The sequence below is a fragment of the Oratosquilla oratoria genome, chromosome 3 (genome assembly GCF_046742065.1).
Source record: "Oratosquilla oratoria isolate Oo_2021 chromosome 3, ASM4674206v1, whole genome shotgun sequence".
Taxonomy (NCBI): Eukaryota; Metazoa; Arthropoda; class Malacostraca; order Stomatopoda; family Squillidae; genus Oratosquilla; species Oratosquilla oratoria.
Window position 1 is genome coordinate 31,144,106 of NC_134779.1, and position 18,696 is coordinate 31,162,801.

Below are 18,696 nucleotides of genomic sequence, written 5' to 3' on the forward strand. Positions count from 1 at the left end.
ATCTTTCTAATCTAAATTTCCTACTTGCTTTTACGTCTTCCTTGGTCTTAGGTATGCCGCACCCCTACGCGAGGCTAGCAATTCACATTCCCCCTACGTGAGGCTAACACATCTTGCAGATGCAACGCGCCGCACATACTTTATGGAGATGTCGATTGTCTCTCCACCCACTATAATTCTAAATAAAACCTCGACTTAGAAACATCTTTGGTATAGTTAAAACCATTCCGTATACCATTCATATTTACATTGTACAGTGGATGGTACCCACACGCACATACACAAAATCATTCACGAACACATTCACACTCGCACAAACGACGTTTATATAAATACATACTGTTCATGAAGACAATGTTGCCTTTTCGTAGGGATGCGGCCTGCCGTGCTAATCACATAATAACAGTTAACATAGAAAATGGGTTTGGTGCGCGTTGTCAAAGAAAACGCAAATTTGACTGGATACGTCACTGATTTTTGATTGTCCAACGAGATGGATTTATCATATTTATATTTAAACCCTGGTTAGACTACAGTAAACCATTCTCCCCATTTTTTTTGGTCACGGGGTTTGAACGTAGGTTTGATCGTAACGGTCATTGTGACCGAGATTTCACTTTTTTTTTTATCTATACATGTTTTTTTTTTATTATTGTTTCGCGTTTTCTTTCGTTCACCCGGACAGTGAAAAGGGATAGGGGGATATGAATGGACATCTAGTTAACTCTCACTGTACAATACGTTTGGATATGTCCGAATACGGTGTATTGTTCTGTCCTTCTAGAACAGGTCGAAGCCAGCTATGTTCGGACTGATGGTATCACTCAAAGCTGACGTGATGCTGTTTTCCGTTACACAGCAATGTTATTTCATAAATATTATTAACATACGGAGGTATATTACGATTATCATTATGATAATATTTCGACTCCTTACAAACATTTCGGTCCTTCCAACACACGACAAAGAAAAAAAAAAAAAAAGGGGTTTGTGAGTTTTGTTTAGAAAATAACTCACGAAAAAAATAGTCCATCGTCCTGTATATACAGTAGGCTTTAAAGCTCTTGAGGGGGGGAGGTTCATTCAACAGGATTTTATTTTTATTTCCTATGTTTTTAACCTGGCAGCTGCAAACGAGGTTTTAACAACTGCCGCAGCTGTTTCTGTGGTCCTGGCCACAGATGGAGGTGCAGCGATCTGTCACCGGCTGGGTCCATTGCAGCTGCTGCTACTCGTGCAGCTGTTGCTGCTCGCACTTCGCAGCGGCGAGCTGTTGGAGCCGGGACCTTCAAGGGGCAGACTTCGAGGGGGAGCGATGCTGAAAGGAGGAGCCGGGAAGGAGGTACTACTCAAAGTCCCCGGCAGCGACGTGGTGCCCGTCCATGACGTCGAGGAGATGGAGGATGAGGACGTATAAGGAGCCGTGAGTGATGACGTGGTCGAGTGTGACGGTAATGACGATGAGGATGAGCTGAAGAGAGCGGCGCCCGAGCCGAGGCTTGGCGCCCCGCTGGCGGTTCCCGAAGTGTACGAGGGGAAGTTGTTCCCGCCCCCGGCAGCAGCGACGCTCCCGAGGTGGTTTCCGCCCCCGCCGAAGGCCGCTGTCGGAATACTCCCGAAGTGGTTCATGGCCGTCGTGGTGGAGGAGGAGGAGGACCCGAACCCGCCGACGCTGAAGGGGTTCGCCGAGAAAGCCGTCGACGTGGTCGACGAGGACGATGTCTGTGGCGCATACGGCACCGGGTAAGTCGACGAGAAAGCATCGTCCGGGGTTGCCCAGTTTGAGTTTGTTATGGAGCCATGGGCGGCTCCCAGACCCTAGTCGTGTCAGATGGGCGTGGGGGGCACAGTGAAATCGTGGAGTGCGGAGCGGACGCTGTCGTACAGGGGGCGGTTGTCGTCGCAGTAGTTCTCGGCGCACAAGGAATGGATCTTGGACAAGTACGAATCGAAGTTATCGTGTGCGATCCTCTCTCCTGATGAAGGGATCTTGACGTGCTCCAGGAGGGACATGACGTTGTTCCTTAGGGACTCGTAGTACTCCGTCAGTTGGCTTCCCCGTTCACCAGCACCAGCCACCTCCTGCGGGGAGAAAGAGTTGAAATGATTAAGAGAACTCCAGTGTCAGGACTGGGTATCATACGGTCTTCAGAAGCTTTAGCACTAAGCGCTTCAAGAACCGAGCTAAACGATGAAACTCTATCATCTGGTATCGAAAAACCACATGACACTATAAAGCCTCAGCACGAGCCCGCACTGCAGTCAGCCAATCATCTCTCAGCACGGACCCACGCTGCAGTCAGCCAATCAGCTCCCTGCTCGCGTACAAACTCCTTACGTACGTGGAAGTAGCGAACACCTTCGCAAGGCGCTACTCACCAAAGCTCGCGAACTCGCTCAAACCACGAGCGAGCTTCTGATTGGTCGACCGCGCTCCCGGCTGGGCTTCACGTTTTGTATGCAAATCCTGTGAAATCCCAATAACATTAATTCCAACTTGGTTCGTCGTTTGATGCATGCATCAGCCGCCAAAGTGGTGACCCCGGCAACGACACAGCCAGCCTTCATCTCCGCCACCATGATCGACCCGTCAGAAACTTGGTCACCAAACAACGCCGATGCCACCAGTGACACCAACCCAGAGGAACCCCGACTCCTTTCGCCGCAGCCCAGGTCAAACTACCCACCTTTAACCCAATAAACGCTGTCACATGGTTTCGCAGCGCCGGGATACAGTTCAGATTGAAGAGGGTGACACGAGCGACATCACAAGCCTACCACGTCCTCGCCGCCCTCCCTGAGCTCATCGCCGAATGCCTCGACGCCAAAGGCAGCGTCCCAATCCAATACGAGGAAATGAAGAAATTCTTCCTCCAGCGTTTCACGACTTCAGTCACTGCAAGGGTGGACGGGATCCTACAAATGGCAAGACAGCCGTTCGGAGACCAACGCCCGTCGGACGGCCTCCTGGATTTGGGTCGCTAGCCCGCATGCCCTCCACTGATGGCAACAGTCACAGCACCATCGGCATGCCCCAAGCCCTGTGGTTGCAACGGTTCCCTGACAACATCCGCGCCATGATCCCCAACGCGGAACACGGAAGTGACGACAATCTCGGTAAAGCTGGGGACCGCAAGCCGACACCTCCCAACGTATCCACGCCACGGCGACAGCACAACCTCAAAGTCACGATAATAGTGTCCAGGTCACTGCCGCACCTTCAAACAGCAGGTGCCGGCACCGGCAACCTCCTTCAACCTCGAGGCTCAGGACACAAAAACTATGTTTTTGCCACGCACGCTTCGGAGTCAACACCCGCCTTAGCACGCTTCGGCTGCCAGCCCACACGAACCGGCAGCTCCCTGGACGCCCCATATTGCGGCCGCCCCATCAACCAATAATTATCTTTTTTATTTACAGTGCCCTTCCACAAAGACGCAGTTCCTGTTCAACACCGGTGTCACCCTTTCCCTGCTACCGGCTCACAGATGGAAGCCAACACGATGAACGGTCAATCCCATACGCCTCCGCGAATCCCTGTTGTAAAAATCATAGTTCGCCATCAGTGGCAAAATCAAGATCATAAAGTTCTCCTCATTTCCTCACCGGAAACTACACTCTATATCAACCTTTTACGCCACCCTAAGAGTTTCTTCACGTTCCGTGAGGCACCGAGGAGCTTCCTTGGTCATTGTAAATAAATCATCTACTTGGTGATTTTTTTTCCTGTTCATCGAATGACCTGGCCACATGTCTCATATCTGGGCTACCTTCCTTATAAGGGCGAAGAAGCCCTTGGTATATAGATCAGTCAATCACTCAGCCATTTCGAATCCACACAACTGCACCAACCTCTGCCACGTCAATCCTGCGAACTTCTCTATCTCACCTCTCCTCCTTCTGTCTAATCTCCCTCTTCCACGCTTCCCAATAGACAGAAGGATCTAAGCCAAAAATTTTGAGTTCCCAATAGAAAGATCTAAGCCAAATATTTTGAGTTTTGGACAGCGGGACGACCTCACCTTCTGTTCTGCCTTGAGCTGCGCCTCCATAGAAGTTACGTCATTGCGCAATTTGGTCACGTGTGAGTCCATTGAAGCGTTCTCCTTCTGCAACTCGGAGATCTCCGAGGCCAAGCCAGTGCCCACCTCTCCTCCTGTGAACAAAAGGGTAGGTCTTAAGGTCTCTTGCAGTCTCCTTCATTCTTACGTACTTATGTGTAAATGAGGTTACGAATTAAACTACTAAAAACAAAGTAACCATTAATCGACTAATAGGTGTAAGAAAAAATACATATATATACACAGTAAAGTTACAGTAAAGTAATACTTATTAATGTAACATATGTAGGTATATTTACATATGTTTATATAATTGAATATCAATCTATACTCTTAAAATACAAGTTGGGGGTGGATGGAGTAAATGTGTGACATCTACGAAGAAACATGATCAATTTGGAATAAGGCATGACAAGAAAAGGAATGTATATGGAACAAGCAAAGTGGCCTGTGAGAGACATGTAGAGGCCAGTGTCTTCAGAGAGAAGGGTATGACAAATGCGAATATGCGGTTAAAGTGTGCGTGTCGGGGGGGACACCCTATGACTGATAATATGGAGGAAGACCTGATGGATGGGGGGGGGGGGTTCTGCGGCCTTTTTTGTAGAAAATGAAAATTGAAGATTTCTTTTGATTATATATTAGCACTCCCTTCCCCGCCTCCGCACGCACGCACGCACACATACACGCATATTCACTGACCAGCTATTCCCTCTTGTTGTGGGCCCGGGGGTAGGGGGAGGCATTATGTATATAACTGTGAAGACGGTGATTACATCTCGGAGGGAACGAGACGTTGGAACTATTCTACCCGACGCATGGATGGTGTTTGGCAAATTTTGCAACGGAATTTTTTTTTTTTTTTTTTTTTTTTTTTTTTTTTTTTTTTTTTTTTTTTTTTTTTAGAAGCGCTGAATTCTGTCTTGCGACACACCCACTTATAACTATGAATGCCCCCTTTCACCCATTTACTTCCAAGGTTTCTATACAAACTCAAATTTTCTATATTCTTTGCATGCTAGTTTTTTAAATCATGCCATTTGCCCCTGCTGCCACATGCATTCCCTACAGGCAACTTGTCTTTGGTTTCTTAACAAGGTTTTCTTTCAGTTTGATATCTCCTACGTCTACAGCTCACATTCATCACAATTCCCATCTCTGTTTTTTATTTTAGTAACATCTTCTTACTCAACTACGCCTTTTTATTGGTCTATTTTTACATCTTTTGCTATTATTCTTGCATCTGTCAACAATTATGCCATTTCCTGATTCCCTTCTCCATTCAGATCCAGTCCAACTCAAGATTGGAACACTTCTGTAATCTCTTATCTGCGAAGAAGGTTAAAGAAGGAAATAGGCAAGAAATGGTTTACCAACGAAGTGATTAACGAATGGAATAGACTTTTAAGGTATTTCTTCTTCCTAACATTTAAGGTATTTCTTCCATTTTCCAGTCTTTGGACTATTGTTATTATCAACTTTTACTCTTATGTTCCTCTTTCACAAGAACAGTTTTTATTCTTTGTCCATTCTATCCATTCTGTCGTCTCTCAATCTCTCAACTCTGTCCTTAAGATATCCAGGCAGCATGGCGGGAGACAGGGATGACCTCTATCCACGTAAGTCACCGACGTTTGACATATTAGGCGAAAGGGTGACGAAACAGAGTAGAACTAAACAAACTTATCAACAAAAGGTAGAGATCAGAGAAAAGAATTAGAAACATGGATAGAATAGAGGAAACTATTCGGAAAGGTGAAAGTATTAAAAGGGCCGAATGCAGACATGCTTTAGGAAGACAGCCACCAACAAAAGCGAAGTGACCTCGCCAGACTGGGCTCGGACAGATCGTGCCATTTTTGCCTTGAAAGGTGGCAATGGCGTGATCTTAGTGCAGTGATTCTCAAAATGTGTGCCGTGACTATCCCCTAAGTGCGCCGCGTGATTTTTATGGATAGGTATGAGTACCTAGAATAATAATAATAATAATAATAATAATAATAATAATAATAATAATAATAATGGTAATAATAATGAAAACAATAATGATGATAATGATGATGATGATGATGATGATGATGATGATGATGATGATGATGATGATGATGATGATGATGATAATAATAGTATTAATAATAATAATTATTGTTATTATTATCATTATAATCATTATTACTATCATTATCATTACTATTATTTTCATTATCAACATTATCATTATCATTATTATTATCCTTATTATTATAATTATTATCAATATTATTATTATTATTATTTTATTATTATCACACGCGCGTGCACGCACATATTCGTACTAATATTATGCCAAATGTGTATTCCTGTGTCAATGAGATACTAAACTTACACTACACTGACCGTAGAGTTGGTGCACCGTCAAAGTCCAAGATATGTCATTAGTGCGCCACTAAGCAATCAAGTTTGATAATCTCTGTCTTAATGTGCTTAAGACTTGGCGAGGTTCGCTTATCAATATTTTGTCACCTTCCGAGGCAAGAAGGGCATGATCTCTCCGAGCCCAATTTGGCGAGGCATACACAGCTCGACAGTGCAGTAGTACCGCTCGTAACCGCAGATCCAGCGGTCAGAGTTCGATCCCCACCCAGAGGTGAATGATTTCAGCATCACTGCACCGCGATCCGGCAGTCCAACTCTCGTGGACAAGGACTTGGGTGTGCGTGTGTAAGGTCACGGGATTACCCATAGACTGGGCATATATGATATCTGATCTCTCTTCCTGGAGGGGTGATAGCTGTCGATCACGAGTCCAACACGTGATCCAAGACTGTGGTGACATCTCCGGGATCTTTCGTCCGGTCGCGTCACATGTTTGCGACTTGTGTTGATGCGCCCATACCTTCCTCTTGAACTTTAACGGTTTGGTTAAGGAATGGAATAGCCTTAGTATCCATGTAGTGAACGCTAAAACAATTGGTTGTTTTAAAAGAAGATTTATGGATACAGATGGCAGGGGGTAAGGGAAATGGATCTGCATAGTGTAGGCCTTATGGTCTCTTGCAGCATCTCCCATTCTTATATTCCTAACATTTAAGGTATCTCTTCAATTTTCCAGTCTTTGGAGTATTCTTATTAACATTTACTCTCATGTTCTTCCTTCACAAGAACAGTTTTAATTTTTTGTCCATTCTATCCTTTCTGTCGTTTCTCAACTCACATGTTAGTGACTTGTGTTGATGCGTCCATACCTTCCTCTTACTATTGCTCTTATTAACATTTACTCTCATATTCCTCCCTAACAAGAAGATATTTTATTCTTTGTCCATTCTATCCCTTCTGTCGTTTCTCAACTCACATGTTAGTGACTTGTGTTGATGCGTCCATACCTTCCTCTTACTATTGTTCTTATTAACATTTACTCTCATATTCCTCCCTAACAAGAAGATATTTTATTCTTTGTCCATTCTATCCCTTCTGTCGTTTCTCAACTCACATGTTAGTGACTTGTGTTGATGCGTCCATACCTTCCTCTTACTACTTAACACCACCTTCCTGCCTTCGCAAATCACCTTCCCTAGAAAGACTTACATATCTTTGTAATATTTCTTCACTGTCTCCCATCTGTACTACCATCTCCCACCTGTGTCACCATCTGCATGAATCATACTGTTCAAAGGCTAAAGTCACAGTCTTTTAGCATATTCATTATGAACGTAGGATCACTGTCCTTTGCTTTTGCCGTTCCAAGTCGAACGCTGGTTTTTCAAACTTCATATAATCTTCGTTCATTTTACTAGTGTAGTCATATGTATTATCTATTTTTAATCTAGCTTTGGTATACTCACCAAACGGCTCTGGCATTATTCCAACATTATTCCAATTTTGTTTTCCTATTTTTTTTTTGGTAAAATGTCCATAGGCTACCTCATACTTACCCACTGGGATATTACACCTAAAATCTTATGTTAAATTTGTGCGTTTTTCTCCCATCCTCTTACTTTTTACTAAGTCCATGCTCTCTTCGTGTTCGCTGTGATCTTGTTGTGTTATGTAGAAGTACCTGTGAAGCATAGGAAGGAAAGAAAGCCGTGCAGGGTTCGAGCCTAAAGGTGATAATGAGTTTGCAAGCGGTGTGTTCAATTAAAAAAACAAACAAACAAAAAAAACACGATTTTATTCAGGTGAGGGGTAAGACGGGGGAGGAACAGCCTAGGGCAGGGGTGGGCAACCCGCGGCACGCGTGCCAAAAATGGCACACTAACGACTTTTTTCCGGCACGCGAAACCCAGAGCTCACTTTAAAAAAGATAATCATTAGATCTCCAACTTTTTTTGTATGACCATAGGTAACCGCATGCTACGATGGATGACGGATTAGGGACCTAGATGTAGGGAAGGTGCCCATACTCGTAAATAGGGCTATAATTTCACTCCGTTGGAACACAAGAAAATCTTGTATCAGAGATTTGGCTGATTTTGGCACCCACAGTTAAAAAGGTTGCCCACCCTTGGCCAGGTTCCATCCCCCTCCTCCTCTGAGCTGAATAAAAGTGCCTGGCACCTGCCAGAAGGAAATTTGTATATTAGGTAACCATATTGAAGGTATCACGGGAATGATGAATGTAACGATACTGCGATGTGACTCCCCTCAATATGGTGACGTCCTTTACTAGCTTTATTATGGTTTTATATTTGACGATTTTATTCAGGGCATCAGGGACTCGGGCTCCCATCAGCTGCACAAAAATCGAAGTGTGGTAGCCAGAAAAAAATAAGTAAATAAGGTTACAGTATTGATGGAGTTACAGAGGAAGATTCCACACTATGGTGTTAAAAAAAAAAAAAAAAAAGTCATTATGATACACTTCACAGATTCTCGTACGGCTAACGTAACATGGTTTCGCAGATAGTTCTCTTTATTGGGGAGCTACAAAATTCGGAAGAAAACGTATCCAACATTCGAAGCAATAAAGTCTGAAACATAAAATACTCGCCAAAAGTATGCGGCGCCTAACCCCTTGCGGGCGCATATCTATGACGAAATAGGAATGTTTTTTCTGAGGTGAAATTATGTAGATAGAATGTATCTGGCAAGCCCCTGCTGCCACGCTGAGCCAACAGAGTGGAACGTGAGGGAGAACCCAGCCAGTTGTTCCCACACTGCCGTGGGAAGAGCATTTGCAGGTAACCCCTCTCTTTGGTACCTTGGCTTTTTTCACATTGGTTTTCTTCATTTCCCCAGGATCTGTATACCATAGCCCTAACAAATTAACTAATTAAAGATATAATTGGCCAAATCATTAGAGCAAAGAAGGCAGACCATGGAACTAAAGAAATTAGTGAAATGTTGAAGGTGGCCAAGTCCAAAATCAAGACATACATGGTGTGATTTCGGGAGGGAGGAGGGCTGGAGATAGGGCGCACTAAGAAGACTCCTCTACAGGTTTTGAACACCATATGGCGTTCTTTGAAGTCAATCCACTAACAAAAGCAAAATATATGAAGGAGAAGTCTTGTTAGAACCCCCTGCACCAGGTTACTGGGATGATATCTCCAGCCCTCCTCCCTCCTCCCTCCTGTGATCGCATCATGTATCTCTTGAATTTGGACTTGGACACCTTTAACACTTCACTGATTTCTCTAGTTCCATGACCTGCCTTCTTTAGTCCAATGGCTTGGGCAATTATTTCTTTAGTTAATTCCTTTGTAGAAACCATGGTAATGATACAGACCTTAGGGAAATAAGGAAAACCATTGTGTGGAAAAAGGCAAGGTCCCAAAGAGAGGGGTTACTTGCAAATGCTCTTACTACGGCAGTGTGGGAGCAACTGGCCGAGTTCTCTCTCATGTTCCACTCTGTTGGCCCAGCGTGGCGGCAGGGGGTTGCCAGATATATTCTCTGTACATAATTTCATCTTAAAAAATGCGTTCCTATTTTTGTCATGAATATGCGCCTGCAAGGGATAGGCGCCGCATACTTTTGACGAGAACTGTAGGAAAAAAGTCCGGGTACCAGAAGCTCTTTTAAACTCTGCTTTGCTTTAGAAAAAAAAATCCCATTTATCTATCCATTTATAAGGCATTGATATACACATGACTCCCGCTCTGACCACGGAGTGGGCTATGCAGTATATCTCCTAGAGTCCTAAACAGAATCTTGACCTCCGTCATCCCTCAACTTCCCCTCAGTCTTAACGGCAGAACATTTTGTTCTCCTTATTTACAACCCCCTACCTCTCCACCTTCACCCTATATAATCATCTCTGACTCAATAAGCTCAATGGAATCATTCCTCACCCTCCACTCTGCCACCCACTGATCCACAAAATCTATTCGCGGATCATCTAAATCTCCCTCCGCATCGTTTTGCTGGGTGTCATTTCATGTTGGTATCGCTGGCGACGAACGGGTCGACAAAGCATTTCGAGATGCGGCATCAATCTTTTTCGTTGCCTGCTACAGGTCATCCTATCCTCTGGTCCGCAATACAAAATACGTAGCTAAAACTTTTCATACTCTTCTCTTGGTTACCACTATATAGTCCATTAAAGCCCTTCCTACCACCCTTCCATCCATCACCCTCTCCCATGTGTACTTATGCTTGACTTTCTTCTTAAAAAATGTGTTAGCTATCGTCAACTCTCTAGACACATCACCATCAACTCTCCATTACGATTTTTTCCTGGCACTCCACACTTCCCAACCACACCGTCTATTGGTTCATCTCCTACCCTAACACTGAGATCTCCCAATACCACTACAATGACATTTCTCCGTAAACCCTCTATACACTCATTTAAATCTATCCAAAAGCCTCCCTTTCTTCTATACTCTTCTCACTACCAGGCCCATATGCACTTACAAAGACCCACACCTCTCTTCCCAGTTTCACCTTTATCCACATTAACCTTGAAGAAACATCCTTCCACTCCACCACACGCTTACTTATCTCTTCTTTTACTAATAAAGCCACCCCTTCTCTCCCTCATCCTCTCTTCACTCGCTCAGAGCACCTTTCACCCCATCCATCCACCTCATCCTCGGTCGTATCCTCAAGTTCATTCCCTCCACCTTTACTTTCCACGCTCTTTTTTGTTAATCTTTCTTCATTCATTGTTTCCATGTGCCCAAACCATCCCAATAATCTTTCATCAGCCCTATCTGCCTGTCCCCCATCCATTCTTACATCTTTCTTACACTATCCAACATTGTAACCCCTACTCTAATTCTGACACTTCATCTCAAACACATCTAAACATCATCTTTCTACTTCTCTTAAATTCCAAGTCTCCAGCCCATATAGTATCATAGGCACAATAACCCCTTCGTATAATCTTCTTTTTACATCCATTTATAGATGCCTGTTTCTCATGACACTTTTGAATCCCCCAAGACATTTCTCTCAATCTACAGATTACCTCCACCTCCACTTCTCCATTTCCTGCCACATGCGACCCGAAACACGCGACCCACTTCCTCCAGCTTCTCTCCTTTACTTCCAACTCACTGTCATCCCCTCCTGTTGTACACCTCATCACCTTACTTTTACCCACATTTACCTTCAATTTTCTTCTACCGCATACCTTTCCAAACTCCGTCACAAAAGTCTGATAGTGATGATGATATGGTTTAACGTCACACACTCCCCCACCCCTATCAGGAGGCTAGGACGGTGCCCCTCACAGAGGGCTTTGTAGCGTGGAATTTAATGAACCATGCCCTTGGTTCAACTTCGCCGGTGGCAGGATTCGAACCGCCCTCACCTCGACCTTCGCCGCAAGTAACGACGCTCTAACCCGCTCAGCCAGCGAGCTTCCTAGATAGTAATAATGATAACAATGATATAAAGTAAGCTTCCCTGATAGTAATAATGATAACAATGATATAAAGTAAGTATCATGGCATATTTTTGAAAGATGCTTCCGTTGTAGGTATTGGGCATTTCCGGCTTTTCGAGATTTCCAAAAGAGAGAACTAACTATTCAGTTGATAGAAAGACCCAAAGTCCCTATAGAACTTCTATATTGGCTTTAGATGGACCCTACATCGGCTCTCGCTTCGTTCATTTATGGGTCAACTCTCCACAGCTGAATAAAATCGCCAGGCGACACGAAAACATAAGTGTGTTCAGTGAGATAAAGGTAAAGCCATTTAAAAGACATGCAGTACAGGAAGTTAAAAAATTGACACATACATATAATCATACATGCATAGTTAAACACATATACATGCTTTCCATAGATGTACGCTCTTCTGTGTCTATGTGTGTGTGTGTGTGTGTGTGCGCGTGTATGTGTGCGTGTGTGTGTGTGTATGTACTGTATGTACTCTATGTATGTATGTATGTATGCATGCGCATGCGTATAAGCTTTCCTTAAATGAAACTATTGACACAGGGATCAACATGAGTCTGGTGGGGATGAATTGGATATACAGTGAAAAACAGGAAAGAAACGATTTGTAAAACACTGAAACCACATGAAGACTCTCAAAGACCATCAACCGAAGGAATAATCAAACAAATTTCAAATCAAAATGAAAAGAGAGAGCTCTCAAGCTCGTTTAGGTCCTCAGTAATGACAATGACTGACAGCCAGAAGCCACGAGATATTAAACTTTTTCTTTTTGTAATGATAGTAAAAACTGTGTTGTGTAGACTGTTCCTGTCTGTTCGCTTTGATATTGTCAATGGGCGAAGATATGGGCCTTTTGGTGTCTATAGTAGATTCTTAGTTTTATATAAACTCCCGTCAGGCGATTTTGTGCATCTACGGTGGGGGGGGGGGGAGGGGCTGGAGACGTCAAAGGGACAATGCTTTGGTAGCTGGCTACTGCAAGAGTACAGACGAGTCAGAAACCGAGATTCTTAAACCAAGCACGTGAATGGCTTCTGAGTTTGTGGATGTTGGTTGTAAAGGAGTTCTTAGAGATTCTTAGAGGATGTTAGAGATTCTCAGAGGTGCGTGCATACACAGGGGGAATAGTTAAGAGTGGGGAGAAGAGCTGAGAGTGAGGGGGAGTAGTTGAGAGTGGGGAGGAGAGGTGAGAGTGGGGAAGGATAGTTAAGAGTAGGGATGGATAGGTGAGAATGGGAAGGGTAGCTGAGAATAGGGAGGATAGCTGAGAGTGAAGAAGGATAGTTGAGAGTGAGGAGGAGAAGTGAGAGTGGAGAAGGATAGTTGAGAGTGGGGAAGGATAGCTGAGAATGGGGAAGGATAGTTGAGAATGGGGAAGGATGGCTGAGAATAGGGAGGATAGCTGAGAGTGCAGAAGGATAGTTGAGAGGGGGAGGATAGTTGAGAGTAGGAAAGGATAGTTAAGAGTGAGAAGGATAGTTGAAAAAGATGGTGGGGGATAGTAACCAATAATAAGAAGAGAGGTGACAGAATGAAGTCTGTGTCTTTGTGTCTCTGGGAAGACACTCCAAGTAGAAGTGTGACTGAGTCTGTGTGTGTCTGTGGTGATACAGACCATAGACAGAACCACGTGCAGGTGTAGAGTATAAGGATTAAAAAAAAAAAAAAAAAAACCCGAGAGAGCAGGTATGGATGTCAAACAGCAAATATATGTAAGGCTTTATATAAAAAAAAACGTGTATGGGCGTATGAAATAGCAGATATGGTTCGTACAAAGTAGTGGATACGAGGGGGGGGGGGCAAAGTAGCAGATACGGAGTTCGGGGAAGGGGGGGGGAGTGTTATAAAAAAGTAGCAGATATAGGCGCATAAAAGTAGCAGATATGGGCTTGAAGCAGAGCATGAGCAACAAGGATTGGGCGTGAGTAACGTAAGCAGACGCACCTGATTTGTAGGGGTTTGTGCTGACGCTGTCCAGTCTCAACTTCTTGGTGGGGGGCGGTTGGAGGGGGTGGAGGAGTGGGCGTGCTAGCAGGGCATGGGTGGTGTGGGCGTGAGCAGGAGCGGGTGGGGTAGGGTAGGAAGGCGCCAGGAGCGGGTTGGTGCTGGCGACGGGCTCCATGGCTAACCCCGAAGTCACTCCAAGACCTGTGGTGACGCCCATGGATGTCATCCCAGTTGTGCCCCCGCCGGCCTCCAGGGACCGTAGCTTGTTTCGGTTGGCGATGGGACAGCCAGAGGCACTGGGGGAAACACCACGGCAAGTTAGGCACAGGCGAGTTGAGGCGAGTACACGAACCGTCTCAAGGGTAGGCGGGTTCGGGCCAGCGCCCGCAGGGGACTCGTCCAGCGAGTACCTTGCGGGTACCCGCAAGGTACTGGGCTAACGAGCACCTTGCGGCTACGGGCTGGTACCGTCCCCTCCCCCGGTACGGTTCAGGTACTTTCGCAATGGAAGGCCTCTTGTCCTTCAGGGGTTTCGAGGCCAAAATGTGAGACCAATAGAGGATTTTATTATCACCATTTGTGTTCTGTTTGTGACTATTAATTGATATAAAATATTATTATGCTTTTGCTACTAAGGCCCTTCGTATGGCATGCAATATTCATGGCACAGGGCGCTGGCAAAGCAACCGCTGACTTGGGGGTCCAGAACTCAAACGCCACTTGAGGGGAGCAAGCGAGCGAGCTTATAATACTCCTCGATTTTTTTTTTTTTCAAAATTTCTTTAATGAGATTAAGGCGAATGGGGTCTTCCTCTTTATGGATATCAGTTCCCCCTTAACTCTGAATGAGTGCGTTAGTGTGCGCGTGTGTGCATGAAGGAGGGGCCACAATCTCCTGAAGGGGTCTACGTCTCACAACCCTTCGCCCTCCTGCGGAAGGACCGTTAACCCTTCCTCCAGGCACAGCGAGCAGACAACTCAAAATTTCTTGAAGAATTTTTTTTTCTTGAAGATTTTTTTTTTCTTGAAGATTTTTTTTTTTTTTTTCGAAAATTGAGAAGGCCTCAAGTGGGTTTGGCGTTGGCCCTGGGAGAGCTTAAGGCCTTCTTACCTCCTGTGACTGAGAAACTTGCCCGTGGAGTGCCCCGACCCATCACACCCAGGCACCGGACACCTGAGGCACAAACACGGACGGTCAGTCAGGGGCAGCTGCAGCCTGAGGTCGTGTCGTGGTTTCCTATTCAGCCTCAATTGAGGCGCGTGAACCTAGTCAGCCTCAATTGAGGCCCGTGAACCTAGTCAGGACTTTCTTTCTGTTCTTCTAGTCTCTCAGGCCCTGTCTACCTTATCAGCGTCTCTAAAGCTAAGTCAGCTTCACCTAAGTCTCTCCTAGTTACCTTCATCTAAGTCTCCTATGCCTAGCCTAACTTCATCTAAGCCTCCTAAGGTTAGCCAGCTTCACCTGTCTCTTACGTCTCCTCTAGTCTCATCTGAGTCTCTTAGCCAAGTCTCTAAAGACTGATCTGTCCTACTTCGTCTATTTTTTTTTTTTTAAGGAATATCTGGCCAAACTGATCTGACTTTGAATCTATGTGACTAATTTGTTTATTGACCACCAATACAAGTCAACAATGAGAGTTACGTTGCTATATCCTTCGAATAAAAACATCTGATAAATAATCTTCAGATATCTAATCAAGAGATCAATTTAATCAAACTACAGAAGTGATTTACATTTATATATTCAATAGATACAAGATCAAAGAATTGAACTAAGGTTACTTTCATCCGGCCGAAGTACATAAGGTTGAAGCGTTGTGAAATTTAAAGGTAAACTTGACTTTTAGAGTACCTGATCTAGAAAGTATAATTCTTCTAAACGTTTCCTACATCCTAGACAGGTTGTGTGAGCCATTCTGAAACTGTGCTCCTGATCAAATCTAGCACTGAAATTGATATCCAATTTTGGGGTCGACAGAAATGCACGTAAGTCTTATATTTATATATATATATATATATATATATATATATATATATATATATATATATATATATATATATATATATATATATATATATATATATATATATATTTTATGTCACTTTCATGGGCTCATCTGTCATCCTAATCACTATAGGGCCTGAAATCCAACTTACCTACAACTCACTGTCCGACCAATTCCTTCCACTAAAATATCCACTACCACGACCTCAGCGACCTCACCACCACCACCACCACAACCACCACCACCACCACCACCACCACTATCACCACCACCACAACTCCAATTATCATTTACCTCCACCACTCCCCAATTGATGTCGAGGGATGGGTGTAGGCATGGGTGAGTACTTCATACCCACCAACTGCAAACGGGTCACATCGAACACAAGAAAAGCGACTATTCATTGCTCACACCCAGAAAAAAGGAAAAAAAATAACGAACGGAGAGAACAGAATAAAACAGAGAAACATAATAAGAGAAATCATAAAGAGACAAGCATTACTAAGGAAGAGATAGACACAGTAAATAAAACCAAAAATAAAGAATGATGCATGGAGATGTGTGGGTGAAGACTAAGATTATCTTACATTCTAATTTTTTACGGTTGGTGTTGGGATGAATGGTGAACAAGAATTGTTCATGCAGTGTAATTATATATATATATAAATATAATGTGTATACGCATACTTAAAAAAATTATACGTTTACATCTATATACAAACACCGACCCTGAGGAATACACAGTAAGAAACCAACACTTGTACATGGGTATTCATACACACTTACATTCAGGCCTACATATACATGTTTATACATCATAATATATACGAGTATAATACATAAAATGACATTCGTAACGCACGCACACACACACACACACACACACACACACACACACACACACACACACACACACACACACACACACACACACACACACACACACAATGGAAAACCTCTCTTTAATTATTCACTTTCTTAGAACGTCTCAGCTTCCATTCTATACAGACAACTCAAAGTCTGCACACTCCTTTCTCTATCAAACTCACACCAAAACTTATTCTTGTTTTCTATGACATATCTTCTTCACTTCCTCGTCTACTTCACTCACATTCTTTCCAAGTGTGTTTCTTATGTCCACATTTGGTTTTATTCTCATTATTCCTCTTGCGTCCATCAAATCACTCAATTCGACCGCCACGCCCAGTGTCCACAACACACACCCATGGATAAATACTAGTATTCCTACACATTCTGTCATCCCGAAGGTAAGGAGCCTACGCCAGGAGGCGCTGAGTAACTGGGGCCGAAGTCACCATCTTTAGACTATGTGCTTGGACTGTTGGGGGCAGGTGAGTCACTGCTGGGAATCGGAGAGGAGTGTGGGATTCGAACCCACAACAAAGCGATTGCGAGACGATCACGCTTCTGATAAATGTGAACCTTAGAAATAGTTAAGGACCGCTGATTTGATTTAAGTGTATGGGTTCACGATGCTGAGAAATAAGTTAGATTGAGGTTGGACTCCATGTAACTATCTAGGCGTTTTTTTTATGTGTCAGATGTATTCGAACTCACAACATCAACAGGTAATTTGCTATAAACATTTACACATTATTCTCCAAACTAGGTCACCATTCTCACTTCCATTCCTTCCCCTTTCATTCACGTTCTAAAGATACCTCAAATTTCCCCATGTTCAATCCTTGCTCTGATAGACATTTAGACTACTTTCCTTCCTCCCATACATCTCTCAGTGTTAATTAATCTTTGTCATTCCTCCAGTGACGCCCACCAATATCTCATCATTCATGTACAAAACCCCGTTTACACTTTTATCTTTACCTTTTGTGTATCTTCCATGAGCTCTGTCACAACCAGAGTGAACAACCATGACGAAAGGACAGAGTCCACCTGGCCAGACTGCGGTGCGGCCACCACCCAGCACTTCTAAGCTACCAGAAGAGGCTGGATAACCGCATTGTGAACAGCTGCCCAGGATGTAACACTTCACCCCATACCATACAACACATAATGGAAGACTGCATTATACACAATCATGCACGCAAACAACACAACATACACTCTATAAAGGATTTGTGGGAAAACCCAGTTTCGGCTGTGGCATTCCTTGGGGAGACGGGACTGCTCGGACAGACAGTCTAGGGAACGACAACAACCATGGCGACATCACACATCCTGCATCAGTTCCTGATTCAAACTGAACCATTCCCTCTCTTTTCTATATATACATATATACCGTTTTCCTCACATCCTAATTGGTATCCTTCGAGTGGAGATCTCTTGTAGATGAATGCTTGCACGAACACACACACACACACACACACACACACACACACACTCACACACACGGGTTTTTAGTCAGTAAAACTCCAGGAAACAGTAGTGTGTGTTTAAAAAGAAATTAAATAAAGATCCAAAATAATATGTGGAAGAGAGATACGTAGAATAAAAGATAAATATGGCTCTGCTTAGAAAAAAAATATATGGATGGGATGACAGAATGCAGGCAATTCTCTTTATTGAGAATCTTTACAATTCCGAAAATCTCCAATATTCGGAACGGGAACGTTTTTCGAATATATTTCAGAATTTTCAAAAAGTGATCCGGTATTCGGTTGCATCTTGATTTCGAAAATTTTCTTTCTGAATTTTGGAAACTTCCGAACTATAGAGATTCCCAACAAGAAGAACTGTCTTTATACGATTTGTAGATTGACTGAACAAGAGGGGTGTGATAAAAAAAAAAAAAAAAAAAAAAAAAAAAAAGCAAATAGAGGAAAGGGGGGGGGAGAGCCATTAATCTCTTCAATACGGCGACCCTTATATA

At 43.7% G+C, this 18,696-nt stretch overlaps 1 protein-coding gene across 1 annotated transcript in view; it reads right to left on the reverse strand.

The window, feature by feature from the left end:
• Nucleotides 1-1,823: 1,823 nt before the first annotated feature.
• The window catches only part of LOC143017572 (uncharacterized), a 31,621-nt gene continuing 14,748 nt past the window's right edge, over nucleotides 1,824-18,696 (reverse strand). Inside the window, exons 9-12 of the mRNA XM_076172362.1 lie at nucleotides 14,951-15,013; nucleotides 13,837-14,135; nucleotides 4,023-4,156; nucleotides 1,824-2,082 (exon numbers count right to left, since the gene is read on the reverse strand). Coding sequence (XP_076028477.1) covers nucleotides 1,828-2,082; nucleotides 4,023-4,156; nucleotides 13,837-14,135; nucleotides 14,951-15,013 — 751 coding nt within the window. The 3' untranslated portion in view covers nucleotides 1,824-1,827. The remainder of the gene's footprint in view (nucleotides 2,083-4,022; nucleotides 4,157-13,836; nucleotides 14,136-14,950; nucleotides 15,014-18,696) is intronic.